This window comes from Choloepus didactylus, chromosome 4, assembly GCF_015220235.1.
Source record: "Choloepus didactylus isolate mChoDid1 chromosome 4, mChoDid1.pri, whole genome shotgun sequence".
Classification (NCBI taxonomy): domain Eukaryota; kingdom Metazoa; phylum Chordata; class Mammalia; order Pilosa; family Megalonychidae; genus Choloepus; species Choloepus didactylus.
The window spans coordinates 49,654,038-49,681,605 of NC_051310.1; the positions used below are offsets into that span (position 1 = coordinate 49,654,038).

General features: G+C 38.6%; 1 protein-coding gene across 2 annotated transcripts in view; it reads right to left on the reverse strand.

Moving 5' to 3' along the window:
- SYT16 (synaptotagmin 16) overlaps nucleotides 1-27,568 on the reverse strand; it is a 298,395-nt gene that overhangs the window by 141,206 nt on the left and 129,621 nt on the right. Inside the window, exon 2 of one of the 2 annotated variants that reach the window (XM_037832578.1) lies at nucleotides 2,875-3,054. In XM_037832578.1, the coding sequence (XP_037688506.1) occupies nucleotides 2,875-3,054 (180 nt within the window). Of the gene's footprint in view, nucleotides 1-2,874; nucleotides 3,055-27,568 lie in introns of those variants that run through there. The other variant, XM_037832577.1, reaches the window with a different exon arrangement.

Here is a 27,568-nt window from a genome sequence, read left to right on the forward strand (position 1 = left end):
TTATCAGATAAATTATTTTGCAAAATTTGTTCAGAAAAATAAATTGCCATTCCCGCCCCTCTGATATTATCACACAAACTAAAAGAACTGTTTTATTCCTCAGAACCTCACTTGTATTAGGTTATACAGATTAGGTTGCTGATATTCAACCATTTTTTTGATCTACAAAAATGACAATGTCATGTGGTTCAATCTAAGGGTAGGATGGTCTAGTTGATTTTTAATCATTTTTATTAGGTCTCTTTCATTAATATTCTAAGAGCTAGGGAAGAAATTGCTATGGTAACCCTAAGTATAAAACAGGATCACAGAGTGAGAATTGGGAGAGACCAAGCCTTGACACATCAATTTGCAAATGAGGACTTGCAGCACAGAAAAATGGCAAATTAGTGGCAAAGCCAAGTTTTCACTGTTTCCACCACACCCAACTTCCTTCCTTCCTTCTTTACTTTTTTACATTTGTCAAAATACGTTAAGAACATCCCAACCTCATGAAGAAATCAGTGCTCTGAGAATAAGGCAGATAGCAAAGGTTAGATAAAATCTGGACTAGAAATGTTTTTCAAAGACTTTGATCAATGATAACCAAACTTTTAAAAGGATTAATGTCAAAATGAAGATGATTGCTTTTTAAACATTATAATTTGGATATTTTTCCTGATTAAACTATTTTAAAAGCTCTTTCATGTGACCCAACTTTGAGATCGAGACCTGGATTTTTCACAATGTATCTTGAGCTAACAGCTTCTGGTTCGTGCTTTATTGTTATTGTTTTAACATTACCTTCAAACCTCAACTTATTTGCAAGTATAATTCATAATTGGCTCTAAACTACTCAGATAACATGTCAAACAAGACAAAAACAAAATATTTTAAATAGCTCTCACTTTAGTTCTTGTGCTCATTATACTTTGCAAAAGAGAAAACATCACCAACTTTAACCTCCCGATTCAGGTAATATATACAATGTTTCACATGTGCTGTCATTTCTTGGAGCTCATTACTCTGGTATTTTGTTAATGCTGCCCAGCTCTGGTTAAAATTGTATCAGGACTTTCAGCAAAGGTGTCCTACGGGTATCTTTACAGAATTAATTCAAACTAGATCAACCCTGCAAGGGATATACTGATAATGCCAATATACAGATGAGTAAACTGAAGTTAGAATGGTTCCATATTTGCTAACAAATGACAGTCAATTGCTAGAGGGAGAAAAGTAGACATCTATGAATCCTACCTCTATACCACCCCACTACCAAGCAGAAGTCTACTCATCCCATTCACCTATGTCCCAGCTTGGACATGAATAGCTAAACCATAAGTCTCAAATTTTAAAAATATTAAAATATTCTTTTCTACTTTCAGATGAGTGAGATGTTCCAAGTGGAGTTCAGAAAATGTGGTCACTGCAACAGCAGCAACACCCAGTCAATTACCAGATCTGCCATTTACACCATTCCCATTATTATCCCCTATGGTGATTTTAAAATATGTCCACAAACCCTTCGATACTCTTCCCTTCCAAAAGTGAAGCCTAACTTCCCTTCCCTTGAGTGTGGGCCATACTTAGTCAATGAATATAATGTGGAGGAAGTGACAGGGTATGACTTTCAAGACTAGGTCTTGCACTCTTTCTTGCATCTCTCACTCTGGGGAAAGCCAGCTGCAGAGCCATGAAGACACCCATGAAGCCCTATGGAGAGATCCCAGTGGCCTTCTGCCATCCTGGAAGTGAATCTGTCAGTCACAGTCAAGACTTCAGATGACTGTAGTTCCAGCTGATATTCTTACTGGAGCTTCATTAGAGACCCTGAACCAGAACTTCCAACTAAGCCACTCTCAAATTCCGACCCTCAGAAACTATTGGATAATCGAGGTTTATTGTTTTAAGCTGCTACATTTTGGGGTAATTTGTTATGCAGCAATAGATAACTAATACACCTTCCTCTATTTATTCCTAAATGATGCCCTTTATGAAAACAAAGCAAAAAATCTGAACTGTCCATGGACACAAAAGCTGCCATATCAGTAGGCCAAATATTCTCTTTGACCCAGGCTTATTTAAAATATACCCAGAAAATAGGAAACTAGATGGTGCTTTATCTCAAAACCATGCCCCTACTAAAAAAAGTACATAAAGTCGTAATGGCAGGGGAGAGTGAGAATCAAACTGCTAAAAGAACAAAGTTGTTACCGATAAGCTAAGTGCACTCTCTTAAAAAGTCCAGCTTCTGAGTGAGGATAACCATCACTCCATGATAACATCCTGCATCACAAAGTTCAACACTGTGGCAATTGAAAGTTGACTATATGTCCTTTAACAGCAGGAAGCCAGTGATTTCTTCAAGTATGTAATTTTCCTCATCAAACTGAATGCAAGGAATAAATGATATAGTATATTCAGTGAACCTAGAGAGTAAAAACCTCCCTTTGAAAAAAAACAGTCACCATGTAAGGCAGGGAGTGGACCTGAGCACTGAAAATTCAAAACAGCTAACAGAAAGAAATGTCAACACTGTTCCAAAATAATGAGGCTAAAACACATTAGGGCTCCTGTCAATCAAAAACACTTTTTACCCCCTTCAAGCACCAGTCAAAGGAAAACTCAATACAGACATCTAAAAAGCTAAGAAGACAGGAAGTGGTGGACAGTCTTTTTCCATCTGCTCTTCAAACTCTAGGGAGAGCATTGCTTTCACAAAGAGAATGTATTCTTTAGTACTGTTCATTCATCAGATCCACCACAGCAGCTGCTGAACTGCTCATGTGTGATTTCCTCCTACAGCCCATCCTGGAAACAGTGGCGCTTGCTCCTTCCCTGACCCAAACCACAGCAAGCTGCCAAGCTCAGGAGGATTTTAAGCTTAATGCTTACCCAGCCCCTCGCAGACCCCAGTCTTGTCTTTAGAGTGCTTTCTTTTCCCTCGTTGCTCCAAGCGTGGAAGGCCTCCTATTGTTTCAAAACACAGCTTCTTGTTGACGAAGAGGAAGAGGACAGCCAGAAGAACAATAAAAACCCCGACTGCAGACAAGAAGCCAATGGTTTCAGGAGTAACTGGCAAGAGAATACAGAGGAAAAACATCGTCATCATTCAAGTGACAGCTTTTGGTTCCAACAAATGATCAAAGCTATTCAGAACCATAACCTTTATTCATTACAGTGACTCTATAGATGCTGACTCCTTCTAGCATCACCAGGACTGTGTAAAAAGGAAAGGAAAAGGACAATTGCCCAGTACTCCCCACCAGGCTGGTTCTTCAGATGACAGACCTCCCTACCTTTGCACATGTGGTGTCTTCTATCTAGAACACAACTCTTCTTGCTCCCATCCTCAGCCTAGTGTTCACCTTCAAACTATAAGAGAGATATCCATCAAACTGATTAAGCTGGAAATGGTTGACAAGGTTTCCAGTGTTATAAAAGCAAGGCTCTTAACAAGACAACTGCCTGAAGCTTACAAAATAATCACTAGAGGCAAACTTTCAGACAGATACGTATCTATCAATATTAATAGTTGGAGAAAACTTCATTTATTGGATCCATTTTTGCAAATTCAACTATGCAATGTGATGAAACATCAATGGGAACCAAAAAATTCCTAGTTCATGCAATCAGTATAAGAAGCTAGAATTACAGTTTTTTGGCTACTAATATTTTAGAATTTTAGAAGACAAAATACCTACTCCTCATCCTCCTTGTCATCTTCATTAAAAAACCTGAGTTTTAAGTGACCCTGATTAAATGCTATCCAGTATGCCTAAAAGAATAATATCCACTGAAATATAACAGGGAGATCAGAGCTAGTTTGGGGTTCATGGAAGAATTCTCTAAGTGACATTTGACCCAACATAACATTCAGTAAAGAAATCCAGAAATGAATTGTACAAAGGGATCAATTGCAGAGCAGGTATCAGTAAGAGTTATTCAAGGGAGTTGGGTATATATGAAGATGAACACCTAAGAGCAGCTTTAATCCCTGGGCAGGTTTAAAGCAAATATGAAGGGGGTAATATTCACCTCTTCCTACCATCCTTATAGAGAAAGGACACATTTAGCCAGTCCCAACCTCAAGAAAAGATAGAGAAAATAAATGATACTGCTTTGCTGACTCAATTTAGTGGCAAACAAATATAAGAAGAAACTAAAACAAAATAAGCAAGAGAATGGCCTCATAGTCTGCAAAATGTTAACAGTGACTGTTTTCAAAGCCAACATCTACCATGAAGGAAAACTACACATCTATTGATCATGTCCTTTCCTTTCAGAGGCAGGGCAGTGTTGTCGTAGTTCCAGGTGTGTGTGCAGAAGTCACACTGCCTGAATTGAAATCACAAGCTACCACTCATTTGGTGTGATCTTGGGCAAATTATTTAATCTTCCATTTCCTAAGCTAGAAAGGGCAAAAATAAATATAGCTACATCAAAGATTAAATGACTTAGCACATGAAAAGTCATGTGAGAAGCACCCAGCACATGGAGAGTGCTCAAACAGGGTTAACTGTCTTCCTCATCATCAGCATCTTTACAGAGCTGCTCAAATGTCTAGGAGCTGTCAACTAAGAGACAAATGCCAATGCTTTGCACTCAGTCTGTGTGCTGAATTCCATCCCATCCACCTTCACCAAAATAATTATCTCTAGCTTTTTCCCCCTCCTGTATTTTTAACTACTGACCCTTTCTCATCTGCACTTAAAAATGCACCAAGTTCAAAGGAATTGATTGAGAATTTGGAGATAGACCCCCAGATCTATAGTTGACTGATCTTTGATAAGGTCCCCAAAACCACTGAACTGGGACATAACAGTCTCTTCAACAAATGGGGCTGGGAGAACTGGATATCCATATCCAAAAGAATGAAAGAGGACCCTTACCTCACACCCTATACAAAAATCAACTCAAAATGGATTAAAGACTCAATACAAGAGAGAGAGCACCATAAACTTGTAGAAGATAATGTAGGGAATCATCTTCAAGACCTTGTATTAGGAGGTTGCTTCTTAGACCTTAGACTCAAAGGACAAACAACAAAAGAAAAAATAGATAAATGGGAACTCCTCAAAATTAAAAGCTTCTGTACATCAAAGTCAAAAAAGTGAAGAGGCAGCCAACTCAATGGGAAAAAATATTTGGAAACCATGTATCTGACAAAAGACTGATACCGTGCATACATAAAGAAATCCTACAACTCAACGACAATAGTCAACAGCCCAATTATAAAATGGGCAAAAGATATGAAAAGTCATGTCACTGAAGAGGAAATACAAATGGCTAAAAAACACATGAAAAAATGTTCATCTTCACTAGCTATTAGGGAGATGCAAATTAAGACCGAAATGAGAGATTATCTCACACCAATTAGAATGGTTGCCATTAAACAAACAGGAAACTACAAATGCTGGAGTGGATGTGGAGAAATTGGAACCCTTATTCATTGCTGGTAGGACTGTATAATGGCACAGCCACTCTGGAGGACAGTCTGGTGGTTCCTCAGAAAACTGGATTTCAAGTTACCCTTTGATCCAGCAATTTCACTTCTCGGTATATACCCAGAAGATCGGAAAGCAGTGACACAAACAGATACTTGCACACCCATGTTCATAGCAGCATTATTCACAATTGCCAAGAAATGGAAACAATCCAAATGTCCTTCAAGAGATGAGTGGATAAACAAAATGTGGTATATACACATGATGGAATACCACATGGCAGTAAGAAGGAACAAGGTTGTGAAACGTACGACAACATGGATGAATTTTGAAGACATAATGCTGACTGAAATAAGCCAGACACAAAAACAGAAAGATTGTATGTTACCACTAATGTGAACTCTGTGAAAAATGTAAAATAAATATTTTATATTGTAGAATGTAGGGGATCTAGAGATAGACAGCAACTAGTGAAGGGGGAACGATAACCTAATAAGAACAGATAAGCTATTGAGGGTAATCTCAATGTTATGGGAATGCTCAGGAATGATCATGGTTTGCAAATTTTCTTGGCTATGGTAGGAACATGTTGGAAGTAATGTAGTTATTTTAGGTTATTTGTTTTTCTTATTCCTTTGTTTTGTTAGGGTTTGTTAATTTTCTTGGGGTATGGTAGGGACATGTTGGAAACTATGCAGCTATTTAAGGTTATTTGTTTTTCTTATTCCTCTGTTTTGTTCTGTTTGAATTTTTTTAATTTTTTTGATAAAGTAAAAAAAAAAACAGCTATTGCATTTTTTTAAAATTAGCTTCAATGCAGTTATTTTAGGTTATTTGGTTTTTCTTATGCCTTTGTTTGATTATCATTTGTTAATTTTCTTGGGGCATGGTAGGAACATATTGAAAGCAATATAGTTATTTTACATTATTTGTTTTTCTTATTCCTTTGGTTATGGTTTGTTAATTGTGGGGGGTAGGGTAGGAACCTGTTGGAAGCAAAGTAGTTATTTTAGGTAATTTGTTTTTCTTAATCCTTTGTTTTGTTTGAAATGATGTGGGTTTTTTTGTCATTTGTTTTTTAATTTTTCAATAAGGTAAAAAAAAAAATGCACCAAGTGTCCCCTCCTTTAAAAGCCCTTCCTCATCAATGTGTGCTCCTGTTACAGCCCTGTCTCTTCTCCACTTATTGCCTTGAAAGCGTTGTCCATGCTTATCTTCACTTTCTTACCTCCAAAACCACTATCACCCCAAACTCTCACCTGACCTCTCTGACCCCAAACTCAAAACCATTCTTCAGACAGCATCCAGAGTGATCTTTATGAAATGCAAGTCTGATTTTTCAGAAGGCCCTCCTAAAACCCTCCAATGGCTACCCATTGCCCACAGGATAAAATCTGAATTCCTTGACGTGGTCTGCAAGGCCTCCCATGACCCAGCTACTGATTCCAGCCTATCACTCATCACTCCCCTACATCAAATTCGTTGTTGCCACTGTATTCATCTATTTCTGGTTCCCCAAACATAGCTGTCCTCCAGACTTTTGCATAGGCTGCCTCAACTCCCTGGGATGACCTGCCCACCTCTCTTTGGACTAATTCTGAAACTGCACTTCCTCTGTAAACCTTTCTTGTCGCTCGTGACCAGGCTAGATGCTTCCACTGTATGTTCCTACCCACTGAGTCCTTGACAGCTTCTTCAATGGTTTTCAAATGCTAGATTTTAAACTTCAGAAAAACAGGGACAATGTATGAATTACTCATTGTAATCTCAGCAGTTAGCATACGGTAGGCACTCAATAAATATTTAATGCCTGAATAAAAGTTAAAATGCTTCTTTTATCCAACTGAATAAAAGTTGAAACAATGTATTAACATTGTTAAATACAGCTATCAATGAAAACTTCTGGAAATAAAAGATGTACTTCAAGTGGGTCAGTAGAACTATCAGAACAGGATATGATTCACATAAGATCAGCTCTTAGAAAAAAGAGGATTCATCTATTGTTCTTTCACAGGCAGAAATATTTGCACCTTATATCATTATTTAAACTAAATTTTTATTTTTTGTAAAGTATATATTTCCAGTATAAAACAACATGAGACTTATGACATAAAGTCTTACAAATAGAGAAATAAATGAAGACAACCACTGCTAAAACTTTATGCACTTCCTTCTAGCCTTTTGGCTGTTTTTCTTTAAATTTGACCATTTGGCAAATGCTGGTCAAATTTGGCAAAAATTGTCTATATTGGATTTTATTTTTGGGCTTATAAAATATTATCCACTATTTCTAACTATTTTAATTATTTATTTTCTATTTTAATTATTTTTTAGTAAGTAAAAGAAAAAACAGGTAATTCATGCATATAGTAGAATATTTTGAAAATATAGGAAAAGCATAACAAGAAAAAAAAGGATCACATTGAATCTCACCACTCAGAGAAAACCACTGTTAACATTTTGGCTTTTTTTTTTTTAAAACAGCTTTTTTTTTCCCTTAAATATTTTTACCCTCATATGCTGATATGACTGCATATAATGCAACATTCCCAAGTCCCACATTAAAGACAATATGAAGCTTTTTCAATATAATTTCCAAAGATGCAAGAAAAAATGGTAAAGGAAATGGCTCACATGTTGTTTAAAATAACACTGTTTTGGGGAAAAGAAAATATTTTTGTTAATAACTCTTGCAGCCATGACCTAACTGTGGATAGCTATAAAATTCTTAGGTAGGTCCCAATATTTTTTCTCCTCAAAATTGTGTAGGCATGGCTGCATTGCCTTTTAGCCTTTAATATATCATAACTGTGTGTGATGCTGCAGCTTAATTTTTGTTACTGTATAAGCAAAAAATTTTTCAGTCTGGATACTTCTAGAATTTTTTCCTTTGTCACACAAAAACTTTACCACAATGTTTCTTTCTGTGGGTATCTTTTAATGATTTTTCCTGGAGCCTTTCACCAACATAATCATGGCTTCTTATTTCAAAAGCTTGGGAGGGTTTTCTTCAATTATGTCTCTGGCAATTCATTTTGTTCTAACTATTCTTGTTTCTATCTTAAGCTGAATTATTATTTTTGGCTACCAATTTTGCTTCATTTTTTTAAATTTTTTTTTAACTTCTACATTCTGATGGGTCTTGTTAAATGTGGCCTACACATTTTGACTCAACTAAGTAAGTGAGAGTGCATGCTTAACCACTACATCATACTTATTATCAACTCTGATTATCTGAGCCAGTGGCAGAAAGTGGGGAAGATATTTTGTTTCTCCTTATTTCAAGTTGGATGGTGGGAGAATCATCAGAAATAAGTACAAATGTAACTAATGCAGAGAGAAAGCTTATCTGGGCAAGTTTGGTTATTTCAATGAGTTCATGTTTCTGTCAGAATCTACCAATTCCATCTTTTCTTGGCTACTATAAATAAAACTATAAATAAAACTATTACAAATATTCAGTATATACAGTGTAATTCAAGTACAATTTTTTGTGTGGACATATATTTTCAATTTTCTTGAGTTTATCACTAAGCGTGATAAACAGGGAAGTTTAACTAAATATCGTTTTACTAAATACCATTAACGGATATTTAGTAGAAAGTCCGAAGAGGGTACATGAGGAGCTGCCGGACAGATGCTATTTTAAACAGTAAGTTAGCTGATATACTTTCCAAATAAGTAAAGTATCATAGAAATGGCCAGAAGTTGGCAACAACCCCAAACTTGTAAGAATTGCCTAACCAAGGATGCACACAAACTTCCCTGTTTAAAAGGTAGTTTCAAATTCCAAATACAACCCAGCAATTCCATGCTTAGTGATAAACTCAAGAAAATTGAAAATATATGCCCACACAAAAAATTGTACTTGAATTACACTGTATATACTGAATATTCATAATAGTTTTATTTATAGTAGCCAAAAAGTGGAAATAGCCTAAATGTCCACCAATCAGAACAATGGAATATTATTCAGCAATTAAAAGAAATGAAGTACTGATACATGCTACCACCTAGAAGAACCTTGAAAACATAGTGAAAGAAGCCAGACACAAAACACATAAATTGTATGATTGCATTTATATAAAATGCTGCAATAGGAAGATTCATAGAGACAAAAAGTAGATTAGTGGTTGCAAGGGAATTGTCTGCCAATGGGTACAGGTTTCCTATTAGGGGGATGAAAATTTTCTAGAATTGGACAGTGGTGATGGCTGCAAAACTTGATGAATATACTAAAAAATACTAGATTGCGTACGTTAAAGGGGTGAATTTTATTGTATATGAATCTTATCTCAAAAATGTTTTTAATTCCAAATAAATCATTTTAGTAAAAACTGGAATATGTGAAAAATCATAATAGTTGTCTCAAATTTGGTTTCGAAATGATTTTCTTCATGTTTTAAACTCTCTGCAAATTTTATTATTCCACTTGAGAATTATACATTATAGTTAAATATTATAGATTATGAGAATTCTAGTCAGCACAACTCTATAATGAATGTGTAACACTGAACAGTTCTGTGAGTCTAAGCCAAAGAAGGTTTGATGCTGCCTCTCTGTGCAATTGGGTCCAAACAAAATTAGAAACTTTGGCAGGAAAGTCATTTTGCATCCCATATACACAAGTGCTATAGCGAAGAATAAGCATTACACATATCATCTGCTATAGATGACAAGGGCACATATGTCAAGACATTTAAGTGCCATCTGCAGAGTAACTCATCTAATTATTCAAGTGATTACTAAATTAGAAATCAGATGGCTGTGAAGTTCGGTCATACAGTTCACGTTGAAAACGTCCTCAAAGTTAAATATATCTTTGATGTGCACTTTACAGCCCCATCAGTTTATTTTCAAGCAGTGGCTCAAGGAGAAGGCAGTAGACATAATGGCATAAACAAAGAAGAAGCCTCTGCATGTCACATAGTAACTAGACGTTTGCAAATTCCATCCCACAGTTGTTGAAGAGGTAAAATGGCTAACCAATTGCAGCCATCTGACTTTTAACAAGAACTAGCAATAAGACAAGAGGAAGCTGAGTATTTATTTAACAAAGAGGTTAAAGGGGAAACTAGAATCATCTAAGCCATAATAATAGAAATAATTGAAAATTAAAGTTATAATTTCTCTACAATAAACTTTGAGGAACATAAGGAAACTCATTGGAAACATGAGGACCACCTGAGGTATATCTAAAACTCTACTCATATACAGCTACCATCTGTGTATCCATCAACCTGAAAGCCCTATTTTCAATGCTATAACCTTGATTTCATCCATCCCTTTAAAAAGCAGCATTAATCCAAAATTGCTTTTATTATGTTTTCAAGCACAGTCTTGCAGAGAACATCCCTGACTTGAGCCTAAGCTTTATTCACCTTAGGATTCCAGTATTGCCCGGGAATGTCTATACCTACGTCCAGGGATCCATCTACCTGAGGACTCAAGAGCATCCCAGGAAAGACAATGAACAAGATCAGCGAAGTGAAGTGACCTGAGTATGGCACAGGTGTCTACAACTCAGGGTGACCCCAGCCCAGACCCCTTGGGTCCCAGGGCAAGGATGGTAAAATAAAAGTTACAGCACTAGGCATTAACAGGATTTGAAAAAAAAGATGTTTTCAAAAGCAGTTGAGGCCCTTGACCTCAGAGATCAGAAGGTCGATGGAGACAGAAGTTGACTCTCACAGCAGCGGTGGTGCCTCTGAGTGTCAGCAGCAACAGAGGAGGTCACCATGGGAAGCCAGAGCCAGAGAGAGAAAGTGGCATGAGCCAAAGGCTTGGTCTACACGTTACTAGAAAGATATCCCCTGGTGACAGCTTGGCAGGCATTATATGAGGGCTGAAGTTTTCACAGAGAAGACGGAGACAAAAGAATGTGGGAACCTTTTCTCTACCTTTAGGCCAGTGTTGTGGACTGAATTATGTTCCCCACAAAGACATGCTCAAGTCCTAAACCCAGGTCCTGTGAATGTGAACCCAATTGTAAAAAGAATCTTTAAAGATGTTATTAGTTAAGTTGAAGCCAAACTGAATGTTGGAGATGGAATCATGTCCCCAACAAAAGGCACGTTCAGGTCCCAATCCCTAGTCGTGCAGATGTGAACCCATTTGTGAATAGTTATTGGTTAAAGTGTGCCCAAACTAAACGAGGGTGGGTCTTAATCCAATACGGCTGAAGTCTTTATAAGCAAAATAAATTGGGCGTGGAAGGAGAAGCCACAGGGAGAAACAAGAAGCTGGAAATCAACAGAAAGAACAGAAAGAGAAAGGAGAGGATGCCACCATGTGCTTTGCCATGTAAGAGAAAAGCCAAGGAATCCCAAAGACTGTCAGCCAACCAGAAGATACTGACACTGAGAGGAAGCAAGCCTTCTAGTTTCTGAAACCATTAGCCGATCAACTCCTGTTGTTAAGTCAACCCATTGTATGGCATATGTTTTAACAGCTAGGACACTAAAACTAAATCAGAGTCCACTCTTTGATGCTGTTTCTTCCATAGCTAGGATTCACCAGTCCTGGAATCAAGCAGTTGAAATGGCAGTAGCACCATTCACTATAACCTCTAGTGAGCCACTAGAAAAATTTTTGCTTTCTGTCTTCACAACTTTAAACTCTGCTGGTCTAGATTAGTTCCAAACTGAAGAGGGCTTCCACTAGAACACACAACAATGATTCCATTGAACTGGAAATTAAGACTGACATCTAGCCGCTTTGGGCTCCTCATGCCTCTGAATCAACAGGCAAAGAAGGGAATTACTCTGCTGGCTTGAGTGACTGATTGATCCTGATTATCCAGGGGAAATAGGACAGCTACTATACAGTGGAGGTAAAGTGTTTGCCTGGAATACAGGAGATCCCTTAGGGCATCTCTTAGTACCGCCATGTTCTATAATTAAAGTGAAAGGAAAACTGCAACAACCCAATCCAGGCAGGATACTAATGGCCCAGAAAATTCAAGAATGAAGGTTTGGGTCACCCCAGCAGGCAAAGAACCAAGTCCAGCTGAGGTGCGTGTTAAGGAGAAAAGGAATATGGAATGGATAGTGGAAGAAGGTTTTTATAAATATGAACTACATCCACATGACAAGTTGCAGAAATAAGAACTATAATGCTTACAAGTATTTTGTCTTTGTTTTGTTATGAATACGTTTATGGATATATATCAAATATTTTTGTTTTCTTCCTTGTCTTATTCCCTTAATATAAGTTGTATTAATTTTATGTAATAGTATTTAAGTTACAGGATATCAAGTTTAAGAGTGAATATTACCCAAGGACTTGCATCCTCCTATAGGAAAAGGGTTAGTGCAGTTCCAGTTGTATGCAGGATGGCTGAAGTATGAGTCTCACTTTTTTTATTTGGTGATTAAAAGTATGGTTTAAGGAGATGTGCTTGAGTGTCAAGTTGACAAGGGGTTTGCTGTGATTGTTAAGTTCATGTGTCAATTTAACTAGGTTATGGTGTCCAGTTCTCTGGTCAAGCAAACACTGTCCTGATTGTTACTGTGAGGATATTTTGTGGATTTAAATCATTAGTCTGTTCATTGTATGTATAGATGATTACATCTACAACCAACAAAGGAGACTGCCTTCAGCAATGAGAGTTGTTTCTCATCCAATCAGTTGAAGACCTGAAAGGGTGAACTGATGATTTCAATAATCAGAAAGAAGAATTTCTATGTCTACTTCAGCCAGCCAGCTTCTCCTTGGGAATTTACCAAAACCCTTATTGGAGTTCCCTACTTGCTGTCTGCCCTAAGGAATTTGGTCTTGCCAATCCCCTAAAATAAATCTCATTATATATATATATATATATATATATATATATATATATATATATGTATACACACACACACACACACACACACATATATATCTCATATTAGTTCTATTTCCCTAAAGAATCCTGACTAATATACTGAAATCAATTAGGCTCTAATCAAATCTGACCAGAGTCCTTATACGTAGAAAAATTTTGTATGCAGTGGTAAGAGAGAGTAGAACACAGATGAACATGTGACGGAGGTAGAGATAGAGATAGAGATCACCAGCAAGCCACCACCAGAATGCTACAGACTCTAGAGTAAGAACGATACTGTTTATTTGGTACAAAATTTATATTTTCTGTAGTACACTGTCTAATTTAACTTGTATGGTCAGTTTATAATTGCATGGAACCTAGAATAGAGAATGAGATCTTGTTATTCTGTACAGGTTAATATAATATCCCAATACATACCAGTGTATTTGGGGCAGAAAATAAAAAATTATTTGCAAACTACCCTTGAGGGACTGGGGAAAATGTGGAAATATTAAACTTTCCCACCTGGGGAATCCCTGATATTCTTACAAGCATTGGGGACTCCCAATTTAATAAGTCAAGCCCTTGATCATGGGGCTTGCCGTTATCAAACTTATTCCTGCAAAGGAGAAATTAAGCCTATTTATAATTATGCCTGAGTCACCCCCACAGTACTTCTTTTGTTGCTCAGATGTGGCCTCTCTCTCTAAGCAAACTTGGCAGGTAAAGTCACTGCCCTCCCCCCCTACATGAGACATGAATCCCAGGGGTGTCAGTCTCCCTGGAAATGTGAGACATGATGCCCAGGAATGAGGCTGGCTCTGGCATCATGGAATTGAGAATGCCTTCTTGACCAAAAGGAGGAAAAGAAATGAAACAAAATAAAGTTTCAGTGGCAAAACGATGTCAAATAGAGTCAAGAGGTCATTTTGGAGGTTATTCTTATGCATTATATAGACATTCCCTTTCAGCTTCTAGTGTATTAGAATAGCTAGAAGGAAACACCTGAAACTGTTGAACTGCAATCCAGTAGACTTGATTCTTGATGATGATTGTATAACTATACAGCTTTTATCATGTGACCATGTGATTATGAAAACCTTGTGACCCTTTATCCAGTGTATGGGCAGATGAGTAATAAAATAAACACAAAAATATATATAAATAATAGAGGGGGGAAAAGGGGTATGGGGTGTTTTGGTATTCATTTTTATCTTTATTATTTTTATTCTTTTTTGGAGTAGTGAAAATGTTCTAAAATTGATTGTGGTGATGAATGCACAACCTTATGATGATGCTATGAACCACTAATTATATACTTTGGATGAATTACATGGTGTGTTACTGTATCTCAATAAAATTGCATTTAAAAAAAGAAAAATCCTGTCAACACCTAAATTTTGGACTTCTAGCCTCCAAAACTGTAAGACAATAAATTCCTGTTGTTTAAGCTAATCAGTCTGTGGTATTTGTCATAATACCCCTGGAAAACTCAGACAGCAAATATGTCCAGATAAACTATCATTCATACTTCCTTTGCAGCCCACCAGAAAGAATAAAAGATAAAAAGAGAAACTTTTAGGATATAAACACCAATGTGCCCATCTCCACATACTGCTACTTCAGTGCGCAACTCAAAAAATCTGTAAAATAAGGCTCACTTATACCATTAGTTGCATTTTTACAACCAATTACAAAATTAAGCCACTTAAAAATTTAGTACCTAAGTTACACTGGGGGTTGAGGGTTTTAATTTTCCCTTTTCCCTAACATGATGTATCTGGAACTAAAAATACAAAAGAACTAAATCTGTGAAACTTAGCATATTATTTTGTCAGTGCCTAAAGTTGGGGCTAGTTAGGCATTAAAACCTCAACAGCCTTCCTGGATAGTCAATCATTTTTCTAAAAATTTTCTAGGTTTATGAAACATGAAAATTTATATTTAAAGTAAGGAAAATGGATAGTTCCACTTAAATTTTTTCCTAGTAATAGCTAACAAAGATATGCTAACTACATTTCAAGCAAATTCTTTGGAAGAAAAAAATAGACCTTTCAAAAAATAGAAAAAAAAAAGTGGCTTAATGAGACCTAAGTGAGATTTTAACATCTTCCAAAATAAAACATAGCAACATATGGAGTCACTAGCAACCAATCATTTCTCAAAACATTTGAGAACATAGCATTTGGGGGTATACATTGGATGCTATCTTTAATATAGTAATATATGTGTGTTGAAATGTGTCCATCTTCTTCCGAGAATTAAGTAGCCCAACCTGTCTGCTTTACATATTTAAAATGTAGATTTTCACTTAGCATTCACACACACACAAACACACACATACACCAACACTCCCACAGATGCATCTAGAAGCCAAAAATTATCAGCAAGCTCGCTCTTCTTTTCCTTAAGACTCAGATGTTGGCTTGGAAGTACATTTAATATGAAAATGACTGAAATTCACCAATTTGCAGAGAGGGATTCTTTGTGACTCTCCTCCCTTACCTGAGTTTACCTGCATACTTCAGCTACCTACCCCGTCTCCTCAGACGTCTTCATTTTCCTACATCATCCCAGGTGGGGAAGAGGATGGAAAAGAGGCAAAAGGAATTAGGTGATTTCATTAGTTTATAAGGCTATAGTCAACATTTTTAGACTGTGGATTTTTTTAATGGCATTTTTAAGTTGCTGAATGTAATTGAGCAATATAAAAACCTATATGTTATTTGCCAAAGAAAATTAGTCAGTTAGTATGGATATCATTCATTGCCACTTGAACATTACTGAACTTAACATAATTATAGGATAAAATTAGTAACAGAAGGTCCATAAAAGGATGTTGAAACATCAGAGAATATACATTTATATGATTTGGGTAGAATGGTTGTTGATTCAATGTGCAAATTTAGATTTCAAGTAAAAAGAATATTTTTATAAATGAGAGATAAGTTTACGCCAGATGGACAAAATATCTTAAAAAGAAAGATATCCAACTTTCTTCAAGTCTCCAAAACAAATACATTTGGAAGGCATTTGGATTGAAATATAATTTTGATTTGTTTATAACTTCTTTATTTTCAACTCACAGAAGACTGCCCACACAGTGAGACTGAAACTTCAACAGAATTGTTTTTCACAAAACCAATAACTTGAAAGAGTTTCCTAAGCAGCATGTAGGACATACAGAAAAGGGAAAAAGATTTAAAAGTTCTTTAAATCCCCAACGTTGCACACAACACATTTTCTTGTGTTCAGAAAGTTATCCATCCACAGAGAGACATGTTAACCCAGTTAGTAAAATGTGTTTGTTTGGAACATTCAAAATCCAGTGATGCCTAAGCTAAGAGCAAAAATGTACAGACCTAACAGGAAAATAGATTGTCCAGGGTTAGCTTCCCTTTCTAAAGCTCAAATTACATAAAACCATTCAGGTTAACTGAACAAAATGATTGTTTTATTCAAATTTAAAAGGCATTGTTTGCCTAGTCTACTTCCTTAGGAGAAGCTGTTTCCTAAGAGCAAGCTTCTCTGGAGTTCATTTCTGAATAAAACCCTCTTCCAAAGCAGATGGGATTCTAATCAATTCTCAGATTTCTCTACGAAAGGTATTTACTGGTTCTTTTTAAGAGAGAGAGAGAGAGAGAGGGAGAGCCCAGAAATTGTCTGTTTTACTGTCTGTGCTAATTTCACTTCTCATATACTTGGAGTAAGCTATTATTTTCCCACTGGTTCCCATGGCATTCTTCATTATCAGCTACTAATTGTCTAGCATTCACATAGGACTGTGAACCAAGTAGGCTGCTGTGTGGGCTGAAGTTCTAGGGAAAGCTGAACAGCAATAAGATTCTGCATTGTTATTATTGTGACACGTTAGTAAGTATCCACCCACTTACGTGCCCACATAGCTCTGCTGCACATCATCCGTACCCAAAGGGGCTGTGCAGTGAAGCATAGGAGGCCGTCTGTACTAGACATTCCACCTGGGGATTATGACCGCACATCAAGGGAAGATTACACGGGGTCAAACCATTGCCGACGGGAAAGCCAGTGGTCTGGTTCCATGTGGCAAACATCTGTGTTGATCTTAAAACACAACTGTGACAGTCTGTCTGAAAGGGTTCCTTTATTCCCAATGTTGAATAGCCCAACTACTCCTTCAAACTTCCCTCCACTGACCCTTCCAGAATCATGATCAATTTAGAGATTTAAATATTTTTTGAAAGATGTAAAGAGATTCAAGTCTTTTGAGTATATTTTGAGATGTAATGCTCCTTGAAATTATTCCTAATAGGGATTTGAGTATCTGGGGCTAATTACATTTGACCTCATAAATTCCAAAAGTGTCAAACAATAGCTATTAGAGAAGCCCAAACAATGTGCAACATTTTACACATTTAGGTCAAGATTTGTGAAAGTCACTTAATTTGCAAAGCAAACAAAACTATAAAAGTAGGACTTTGAAGCACAGAAGATGATGCTTTTATTCACATGCTTTGCAGTCACAATGCTGCAAAGTCCTGTGAAACAAAGTTTTGATTTCATGAAGTACTGTGTGCTAATGACTTTTGCCAGAATGTCATGACTGTTGACACATCTGTGCACCCCCAGGGCTCATCCTCTAAGGGTACAGAGTCACCTGCACCAGATCAGAGTCACAGGAGAGCTAACTATTTTTCATGGGTTAACCAGAATCACCTTAACGTTTTAAAAACGTGAAAGATGTAGGATGATTGCTTCAAGCTTAGCCTCATTTATTGCTGCATCTCTGTGAGTTCACCACAGTCCAAACTCCATTGCAGTTTAAGAATATGAAACTCAAAGTTCACCCAGAGATGCTCAAATTCTTGTGGGCTGGTTCAATCTAATTAAATCAGTCAGAGGCTGAGAGGCAGAGTGGATTTTAAAAGAGCACTTGGCTCTGAGTTAGGAGATTCAGGTGATGTGACATCCTGAGGGCAAGGCTATGCCTTGACTGGATGATCTTTATGTGCTTTTCCAACAATAACATGTGATAAATCAGAACACTGACTTTTATATTATAATGGCTCTTACTGGCTCAGGAACTGGAACCAACTTTTTATCTATTGTGCTCACTCTCTCTGGAAGGTGGCTCTACTTAAGATGAAATTGTGGGTCAAAAGGTGGTTTGGTGAGCAATGCATAACAGCAAGAAGTATTGGATGTTCTCAAGACCTGCTTCCACCCATTTACTAGATAGATGACACAGTTGTCTTCTCCCAAGGACTCTCTCCCTTGGAGCTTAGAATGCCCACTTAAAATAAGAACACCCACCCTTCTGAACAAAGCCCACATTAAAAATCTTCAATTTTTCTTTCTATATATCTAAGTCATCACCAGATTCTTCTGATACAGGGTTTTTTCCTACAACCTTGACGACTCTGTCAAAGCTCCACTTCTCTGCTCACTGCTCAGGGTTTTTACATTCTCCAAGATTCTGTGTTTGTCCCTATTCCCACTTGACAAGCATTCCTTCAGATATTTTACATATTCTCATGACTTCAGCCATCATTCGTGTACTGAAAACTTCAAAATATGCATTGTCTCTAGCCCCAGACTCTAATCTGAACTCCACACCTATATCTCTACCAGGATATCCTGCAGGCATTCTCAAAATTATCAAGCCTAGGCCTGATATTATTATCCTCCTCCAAAAATCCTCTGAAACCTCCCAAATCTTCAACTATCCATTCTTAGTGCAGTTTTTCCATCAGACCCTTACCATTCTGAGCCTGGAATGCTGCAGAAACCTTCAAATAGATGTCATTTTCCATCTCCTTCCCTACCCCTAACCCCACCACATGCCCACAATTCCAACCCATTCTACTAACCCCTAGTTATATAATCCACAGACATGCTCATACATAAAAGCTTCTTGAGGGCTCTCCACAGTTTAAAGATTAAAGTTCAAACTATTATCATAGCATTCAAGACCATTTCCCAACCAGCCCCAAACTACCTTTCCAATCCCATTAACAAGCACACTTCCCAAGTACTCTATGCTTAGCCTCACCAGATTACTCACTGTTCTTTGAACACACCATGTATTTTCAAACCTCTGTGCTTTTCTTCATCATAATCACTGTCCCTGGAATGACCTTTTCCAACTGACTATGTCCTGCTCACCTTGCAAGGACCCAGTGGAAAGCCAACTCCTCTGCAAAACCTACTCCAGTCACACCAGGCAGAATTATTGACTCTACCCTTGCATGGTGCTTGTGTCCATATTCTGAACTCATAACACTGTATCATCGTTAGTTTAATCTAGCCTTGATCCCCACTAGACTGTAAGTTTACTGAGGCCAGAGAGAGCACCTTAGTATCTTTATGTTTCTTGTGCTTTGCTCATAATAGATCTATAGTGCATTTTAGTTCAAATGAATCCAAAATTATAATCTCCAAGATTATATATTTTTTTATTTTGAAATAAATTCAAAGTTATAGGAACAGTTGCAAAAACAATACTAACCCCATACAAAGAATTCCATCATACCCTGACCCCCCTCCGCCGATAGCTCAATCCACCAACCTTAACATGCTGTCACATCGCTATTTCTTTCCCTCTCTCACTCCCTCCCTATCTATCATCCATCATCTATTGCTCTGTCTTCTGAACATATGAGAGCTAGCTGCACACATCCTTGAACATACACTATAATTCACATATACACTTCCCATGAACAAGAACATTCTTTTATGCAATCCCATTAAGCGCAGCTAAGAAGTACAACAGGTTCAACAATGATGCAAAGCTTACATTCTATATTTCCTTTACCTTATGTCTCAACTGTGTCCCTTTGAGCCACCTGTCCTCTATCCTCTAATTCCATCCAAGTTCATCCTTGGCATTCAATCATCTATTTAGACTGTCTTTTTTTTTTTTTTTTTTAGTTGTGGTAACATATATACAGCTTAAATCTTCCCATTCCACCCCCTCCCTAGCCTTCCATTAGTGGGATTAATCCCCTTTGGATTGTTGTAATGCTCTTTCCCACCATCCATTACTAGAAATTTCCCTTCACCTCAAACAGCAACTCCACCCTCATTTCTTAACTCCCCATTGCACCGTCCCCCATTTCTCTTAACCCGAACTCTACAATTCATCTCTATGGTTACATTCTCTGATAGTTTCTTTGTGTTTGCTGTGGGGGTTAAAATTAACCTCTTATATCCATAACAATCTTGTTTTTCTTTGATACCACCTCCACTTCAATAGGACACATAAATTATGTTCCTATACTCCTCCATTCCCCTACCTTTATATAGTTGTCTAAAATTACATATTTTACTTTGAGTTCAAAACCACTGATTTGTCATTAGGGTTTGTGTAATTTATATCATGTAGGAAGTAAATAGTGGAGTTACAGTTCAAAAATTATTGACTTCTATTTGTATTCCATTGTGGTTGGAGAATGTGTTTTGAGTATATTCAATTTTTTTTTTTTTTTTTTTAATTTCTTGAGGCTTGTTTTATGTCCCAGCTTATGGTCCCTTCTGGAGAAAGATCCATGATCACTAGAGAAAAATGAGTGTCCTGGTGCTTTGGGATGTAAGGTACTATATATTTCTGTTAAAATTCTCTACATCTCTTTCTTCTTTCTGTTGTTTCTCTGTTGGTAGGGTTCCCTTTAGAATCTGAAGTAGGGCAGGTCTTTTATTGGCAAAGTCTCTCAGGATTTGTTTGTGAAAAATTTAAGCTCTCCCTCGAATTTGAAGGAGAGTTTTGCTGGATAAAGTATTCTTGGTTGGAAATTTTTCTCTCTCAGTATTTTAAATATGTCATGCCACTGCCTTCTCGCCTCCATGGTGGCCACTGAGTAGTCGCAACTTAGTCTTATGTTGTTTCCTTTGTATGTGGTGAATTGCTTTTCTCTTGCTGCTTTCAGAACTTGCTCCTTCTCTTCAGTATTTGAGAGTCTGATCAGAATATGTCTTGGACTGGGTTTATTTGGATTTATTCTATTTGGAGTTCGCTGGGCATTTATGCTTTGTGTATTTATATTGTGTAGAAGGTTGGGGAATTTTTCCCCAACAATTTCTTTGAATACTCTTTCTAGACCTTTACCATTCTCTTCCCCTTCTGGGATACCAATGAGTCTTAAGTTTGGACGTTTTATTTTATCTATTGTTTCCCTGAGATCCATTTCGATTTTTTCAATTTTTTTCTCCATTTTTTCTTTTGTTCTTTCATTTTCTGTTCTGTGGACTTCTAGGACACTGAGATGTTGTTCAGCTTCCTCTAGTCTTGTATTGTGAATATCCAGAGTCTTTTTAATTTGGCCAACAGTTTCTTTAATTTCCATAAGATCTTCTATTTTTTTATTTAGCCTTGCAAAGTCTTCTTTATGCTCTTCTAGGATCTTCTTTATGTAGCTTATATCCTGGGCCATGGTCTTTTTGATGTCCTTTAAATCCTTTGCCATGCTTTCGTTCCTCGATTGTATTTCTTTTATTAATTCTGCAAGAAACTTTGTTTCTTCTGATAACTTGATTTGTGTGTTTGGAGTTGGATTCTCCATATCATCTGGTTTTATCATATGCATTGAGAGTTTCTGTTGTTTTTGGCCTCTTGGCATTTGCTCTGCTCAACAGGGTTCTTTTAATTTGTTAAAAAAAAAAAAACCTATCTAATTTTTCAGAAACACTGTTTGGTGACATACACTTTCTCTAACTAACCAGCAGATGGCGTCTGTGAGTCACCCATACCTCTCAAGTCAGTTCTCCACCTTGTCCCCGTGTTATATGGGGAAACGATTCTTGTGGGGTCCAGCCGGAGAACTCAGCCTGGGTGTGTTGCTGGAGCCGTCCGCCCTGAATGCGGGGCGCTTGTACGGGTGGCCAGGGAGGAAGGACAGCCTCAATATTCAAATCCCCCCGGTTCCCGGAGATTCAAGGCCGCCGCAAGAGTCCAAGCCTTCATTTCATTTCAGCCCCAGCCCCTCTCTCTCAATGTCCCGCAAACCACCGGACTTGGCGTAGTGTCTCTGGGATCTCCGAGCAGGTCCCCCCACCCAGCCGCGATCCTCCAGGACCTCTGCTGAGGCAATGCTGTGCTACATCATCAGCGCGCGCCGTCCCTCAAGGGAAGCCCCGGGCCGCCGGGCCGAGCCGGCTAGCTTTCATCCTTATGCAAAAATGTCCGAACAGGGCGTCTCCACACCCCCCTCCTCACACAGTTCCTCCTTCCCAGCTCCAGGACAACTGGCGGGGCTCTGGGCTGTGGGCACGGCCCCAGGCAGGAGTTTATCCAGCCCTCCCGGGAGCGAGCTGCTAGCCGTGGGGATTCTTTCGGCTTCTGCTCCATTCCCCCAGCCCCAGGGATATCTGCAGCAGGCTATCTTCCAGGCCAGACACCGAGAGGCCAGCCCAGTCCCCTCTTGCTGTGTTTTACTGCGTGTTTCCCACAATCGCACCTGCAGCTGATCTCACCTGCAGCCGCTCCTGGCTTTTCCCCTTTTTTCTTTTTTTTTTTTATTAAAAGAGCCCATTGGTCTCCAGATGCCAAACCCTGGCTTCCCTGGATCGCCGTGCGGCTGTGGGACTTCCAGCCAGCTTACTCACTCATTTCAGAATGCAGACTCTAAGTTTCACCAAGTACACAGCCCCTAGGAACTAGCAGATCTCGTCCAGCTGGCACATCGCTGTGACTGGTATTCTGGGTCACTCTCTGGTCCTTATCTAGTGTTTTCCACAGAGGTGTTCCTTAGCCCTGTCTCACCTAGCCGCCATCTTGGTTTCTCCTATTATATTTTATAAAAAATTGGTTTACATGCAATAACGCCATCAGTAAACAATCACTGAATTATAGTATGGAATGAGACAAATCTCTAGAACATTCCTTAAGAAATCCTATGTGTTATGGTTAAGTTCATGTGTCAATTTGACCAGGTTATGGTGTCCAGTTGTTTGGTCAAGTAAGCACTGGCCTGATTGTTACAGTGAGGATATTTCATGGATTTAAATCGTCAATGAGTTGATGGCATCTATGGCTGATAACATCTACAAACAACTGAGGAGACTGCCTTCAACTATGAAAGAAGTCTCACCCATTCAGTTGAAGGCCTTAAAAGAAGAAAAGATGATTTCAGCAGTCAGAAGAGAGAATTTCCATCGATACTTCAGTCAATCAGCTTGTCCTGGGGAATTCATCAAAAACCTGCATCGGAGTTCCCAGCTTATGACCTGCCCTATGGAATTTGGCCTTGCCCATCCCCATAGTCGTGTGAGACAATTCTTATAAAAATCTCATAATACATATAAATCCTGTCAGTTCTGTTTCCCTAGAGAATCCTGACTAATACATTATGTATGCTGTGTCCTTCCTGTTGTCTTCAACCAGCAAATGGCTCTGCTGCCCTTTCCCTGTAGTTTGAGGTGCAAAATGGTTCAGAGCCTGCAGCTAACTACCAAGTGTGTAAACTAGCAAAACTGTTACCTTAAAACTATTGACTTAGAAGGGACCCTGGGGATCATTGATTTATCCCTTCATTTTATAAAACTGAAGACCAAAGGCCATAGAGGTCAACAAATCTGTCCCAAATACCCAATAATCTGGTGGTAGAGCCAAGACCAAAGCCCAGGTTTTCTCATGCATTCTGTAGTTGTTTTTAACCACACTCTGCTGCTGCTTTACATCCCCTTACATAGAGTCACAGAATCTGAGGAATAATGCTCTTCTCTCTACCAAAAAAAGCATCCATCTGACAACTCACCAAGTGAAGGAATCTAGTGCACACCAGCCCTGATTGACAGTCATCAGCATCTGCTTGGCTACTAATGGCTGAGAAGCTCAATCCTTTGCCAGGCAATACATTCCTTCTTTTTCCATACCTTCTGGTTAAACATTCTTCCTTATCTTTCCTCAAAAAGAAAACCAGTATCAAAGCACATATGACTCCCCAAATCTTTTCTCAGAACTGAAGAACTGTAGTTTTTTCAATTATTCCTCAAAACATATTGTTGTGACTCCCCAATTTTTCTGGCTGTCCTCTTCTGTCCCTCAGAATAGGCCCTTAGCTCTAAACAGACTGTGACTTTGAAAAGAGGATAGACATAAAGCCTTTCAAAGAATGTCCCTCAGTGTTATTTCTCTAATTTTATGATGTAAAATTGCCATTTCAGCTGTGTAATATTGCAGAGGACTCATCAAACAGAAAACATCACCTGAGAGTTTTCTGTTTTCTAATCAATTTATATTTACTATCTAAGGAGGAGAAGCTCCTCATTATTCAAGTATCTAAGATTTAAAAAAAAAACAAAAGAACAAAAAATCTTAGGGACCACAATATCCTAAAAAACAAACAAATCAAACCAAAACTTTCCAGAATGAATTCAAACATTTCAAGACATTCTTTCCTCCTATTTTTCTCCTCTTAACACACATCCTAGTTTAGGAAAGCATTCACTAAAATATCTATTCAAAACCAAAAATATTCAGCACATGTCTTTGATAGAACCGCAACTGTCTACACTCCTGCAGAGATTCTGCTTCAGAGTCCCACTGTGAGTGGAGAAACAGAATAAGAAATGTATTTCTCAGCTTACCTAACATCACTCTTGGCTAAAGTTTCATTATTTAAGCCTAGTGGAGTCTCATTTTGATGGCACCACTGAATCTCCAGTGAAGAGAGTAAAGAGAGAATAGAGCCTGTTCTCCAGCTTGGAAACTCAATCTGAGATTATTCCTTCAACAATTCAACTCATGACTGTGACTTGATTCCTAACTTCAATACGTTTAATAAAGATCTTCAAGGGAGGCCCCATATGTGTAAAATTCATCCCAACCAAACAAGACTTGAAGAAGGAGCTGTAAAGATCAACTTTTATAAGAAAACTTTTAAAGGAAGGTTCAGTGACTTAGCAAAAATCACTCCAAACTGATTTTAAAACATCCTATTATCCACATCTGTAAGCAATGCCTTATCTTATTAATGGCTCTAAAATAAAAATAAGACCAATATCTAGAATTAGTAATTTATATAAGACGCCTCATTAATTTATAGGAGGGGAATGTATTCCGCAAGTTTTTTGAACATCTTTAATATTGGTACACAAATTACTTTGCTTGAGGAAACTCTTCTGCCCTTGGCTCTAGATACTTTCTGGCATGCTTGTTGACTTGTCTTTAGGGACTGCCTTTAAGATAGATAATTTCAGTTGTCCACAAACTGGAAATTAAGTGCCTGCCCTCATACTTCATTGAGGCAGTAGCATTGAGAGCATGCTGTAGGGAAAGGCACAAATTTGTAATTGTGGTAATAAGATCCATCCATCTGAGGGAGGCAGAGAGACTAGAGAAGTGGGCTAAAGTAAGCCACAGAATTAGGGGGAAAAATAAAAGGGAGACTCCATCTGCCTAGATAAGGGGATAAATGAGGCAAGGGAGGAAAAAGCAAAGAGATGCCGAGCAGGAGGCTCTGCCGCATGGAGAACAGGAGCGTGCTGGAGAATGGGAGAAGACTTGGGAACTTCTCACAGGGTCACTATGAGTATTGCTAGAAGAATCTCTGACCGCAGAGTAGTGGAGGATTGAGAATGCAGACTGCAAAGTTAGAAACAAAACAAAGCAAAACATAACCCGTCCCCATGGCAAATAGGCAGAAGAATGAGGATGCTGGCATAGACCTGAACTACCACTGGTTTTTATATTAGTTGGTGCTTGGTGGTGGAGCTGGGAATCTGGAGGGGCCCTGTAATAATTGACTATTTCAACAGGGATCACCAGGGGCTGAGTTAGAGACTGCAGAGGTCTCCAGCAGGGGCCAGCCCCAGGTATCGGGAGAAGAAGCTGATGTTTGCACAACAGGACTAGGACGGTGCAGAAGTCTGTTCAACCACAGAGCGGCATCTTCCAACACCCACAGGCATGTGTTTGTTCTGTAGACCCAATTAAGATAAAAGGGGTTACTATCCCTCCCCCCCATTCTGACAGACCCACCAGACTTTCCCTTGGGTTGTAACCAGCTCCTGGCTCCAAAATGGTGATTTTCTGCCTGGCAAAGGGACAAATGTCAAGGACTCTACTGAAGCCCAGGCAGTCCCTCCTTTCTACGGAGGCTGCAAAAGTCCAGAATAGCAGGTTAGAGAGCATTCTCCAGACAAAAGGCAAAGGTTTGAACTGAGACTGAACTGCCCCAAGGCAAGCAAAACGCACAGAACTTGTCAACCACTTGGTGTGCTCTATGGACAGCTGGTCTGAGGAGGACCCCAGGGAAGCCAGCCCACCCCCAAGAACCTGATGCAGGGGGCAGGCGGTGGGGGTGGGGCCAAGAAGAGGCCAAGCAAGATTTGAATCTCCAGGGAAGATACTCAGACCCAAAAGCAAGTAGAATAATAATAGATTAAACACTTATATGGCATTCACCCTGTCCCAGTGTGCCAGTTTTGAATGTATTGTGTCCCCCAAACACCATTATCTTTGATGTAGTCTTGTGGGGCAGACATTTTGGTGCTGATTAGATTTGCTTGGAATGTGCCCCACCCAGCTGTGGGTGATGACTCTGATGAGATATTCCCATGGAGGCATGGCCCCACCCATTCAGGGTGGGCTTTGATCAGTGGAGCCATATAAATGAGCTGACTCAAAGAGAAGGAACTCAGTGCAGCTGTGAGTGACGTTTGGAAGAGGAGCAAGCTTGCTAGAGAGGAACGTCCTGGGAGAAAGCCATTTTGAACCAGAACTTTGGAGCAGATGCCAGCCACGTGCCTTCCCAGCTAACAGAGGTTTTCCGGACGCCATTGGCCATCCTCCAGTGAAGGTACCCGATTACTGATGTGTTACCTTGGACACTTTATGACCTTAAGACTGTAACTGTGTAGCCAAATAAACCCCCTTTTTATAAAAGCCAATCCATTTCTGGTGTTTTGCATTCTGCAGCATTAGCAAACTAGAACACCCAGGCACTTTAAACTCATTTAAATCTCATAAAAGTCCTTTGAAGTCGAAACTATTCTCATCACCAATTAATGGATGAGCAACACCTGAGATTTAGGGGATAACTTGTCCAAAGTCACACCACAGTTAATGCCAGGGCCAGGATTTGACCCTGGCAGTCTGCTCCACAGTCCCCAGTTTTAAACACCGTGCTATCCTGCTTCATCACAGGTTTTTTGTGTGTGTGACTAAAATGCAATAGACACCATCTGCAGGGATTCAGGTGACTAAGGAGAGCAATTTTAGCCTGAAGTCCAGATAGCAGAATAAGAATTAGGAAACAAGAACATAAAGACTTTAGACAGGCCTCAGCCTGAGCCAGCAAATGGAAACAGAGAAGCCTAGAAATAAAGGGCCACTACCTCAAGGGGCAAGGTTAGAGTA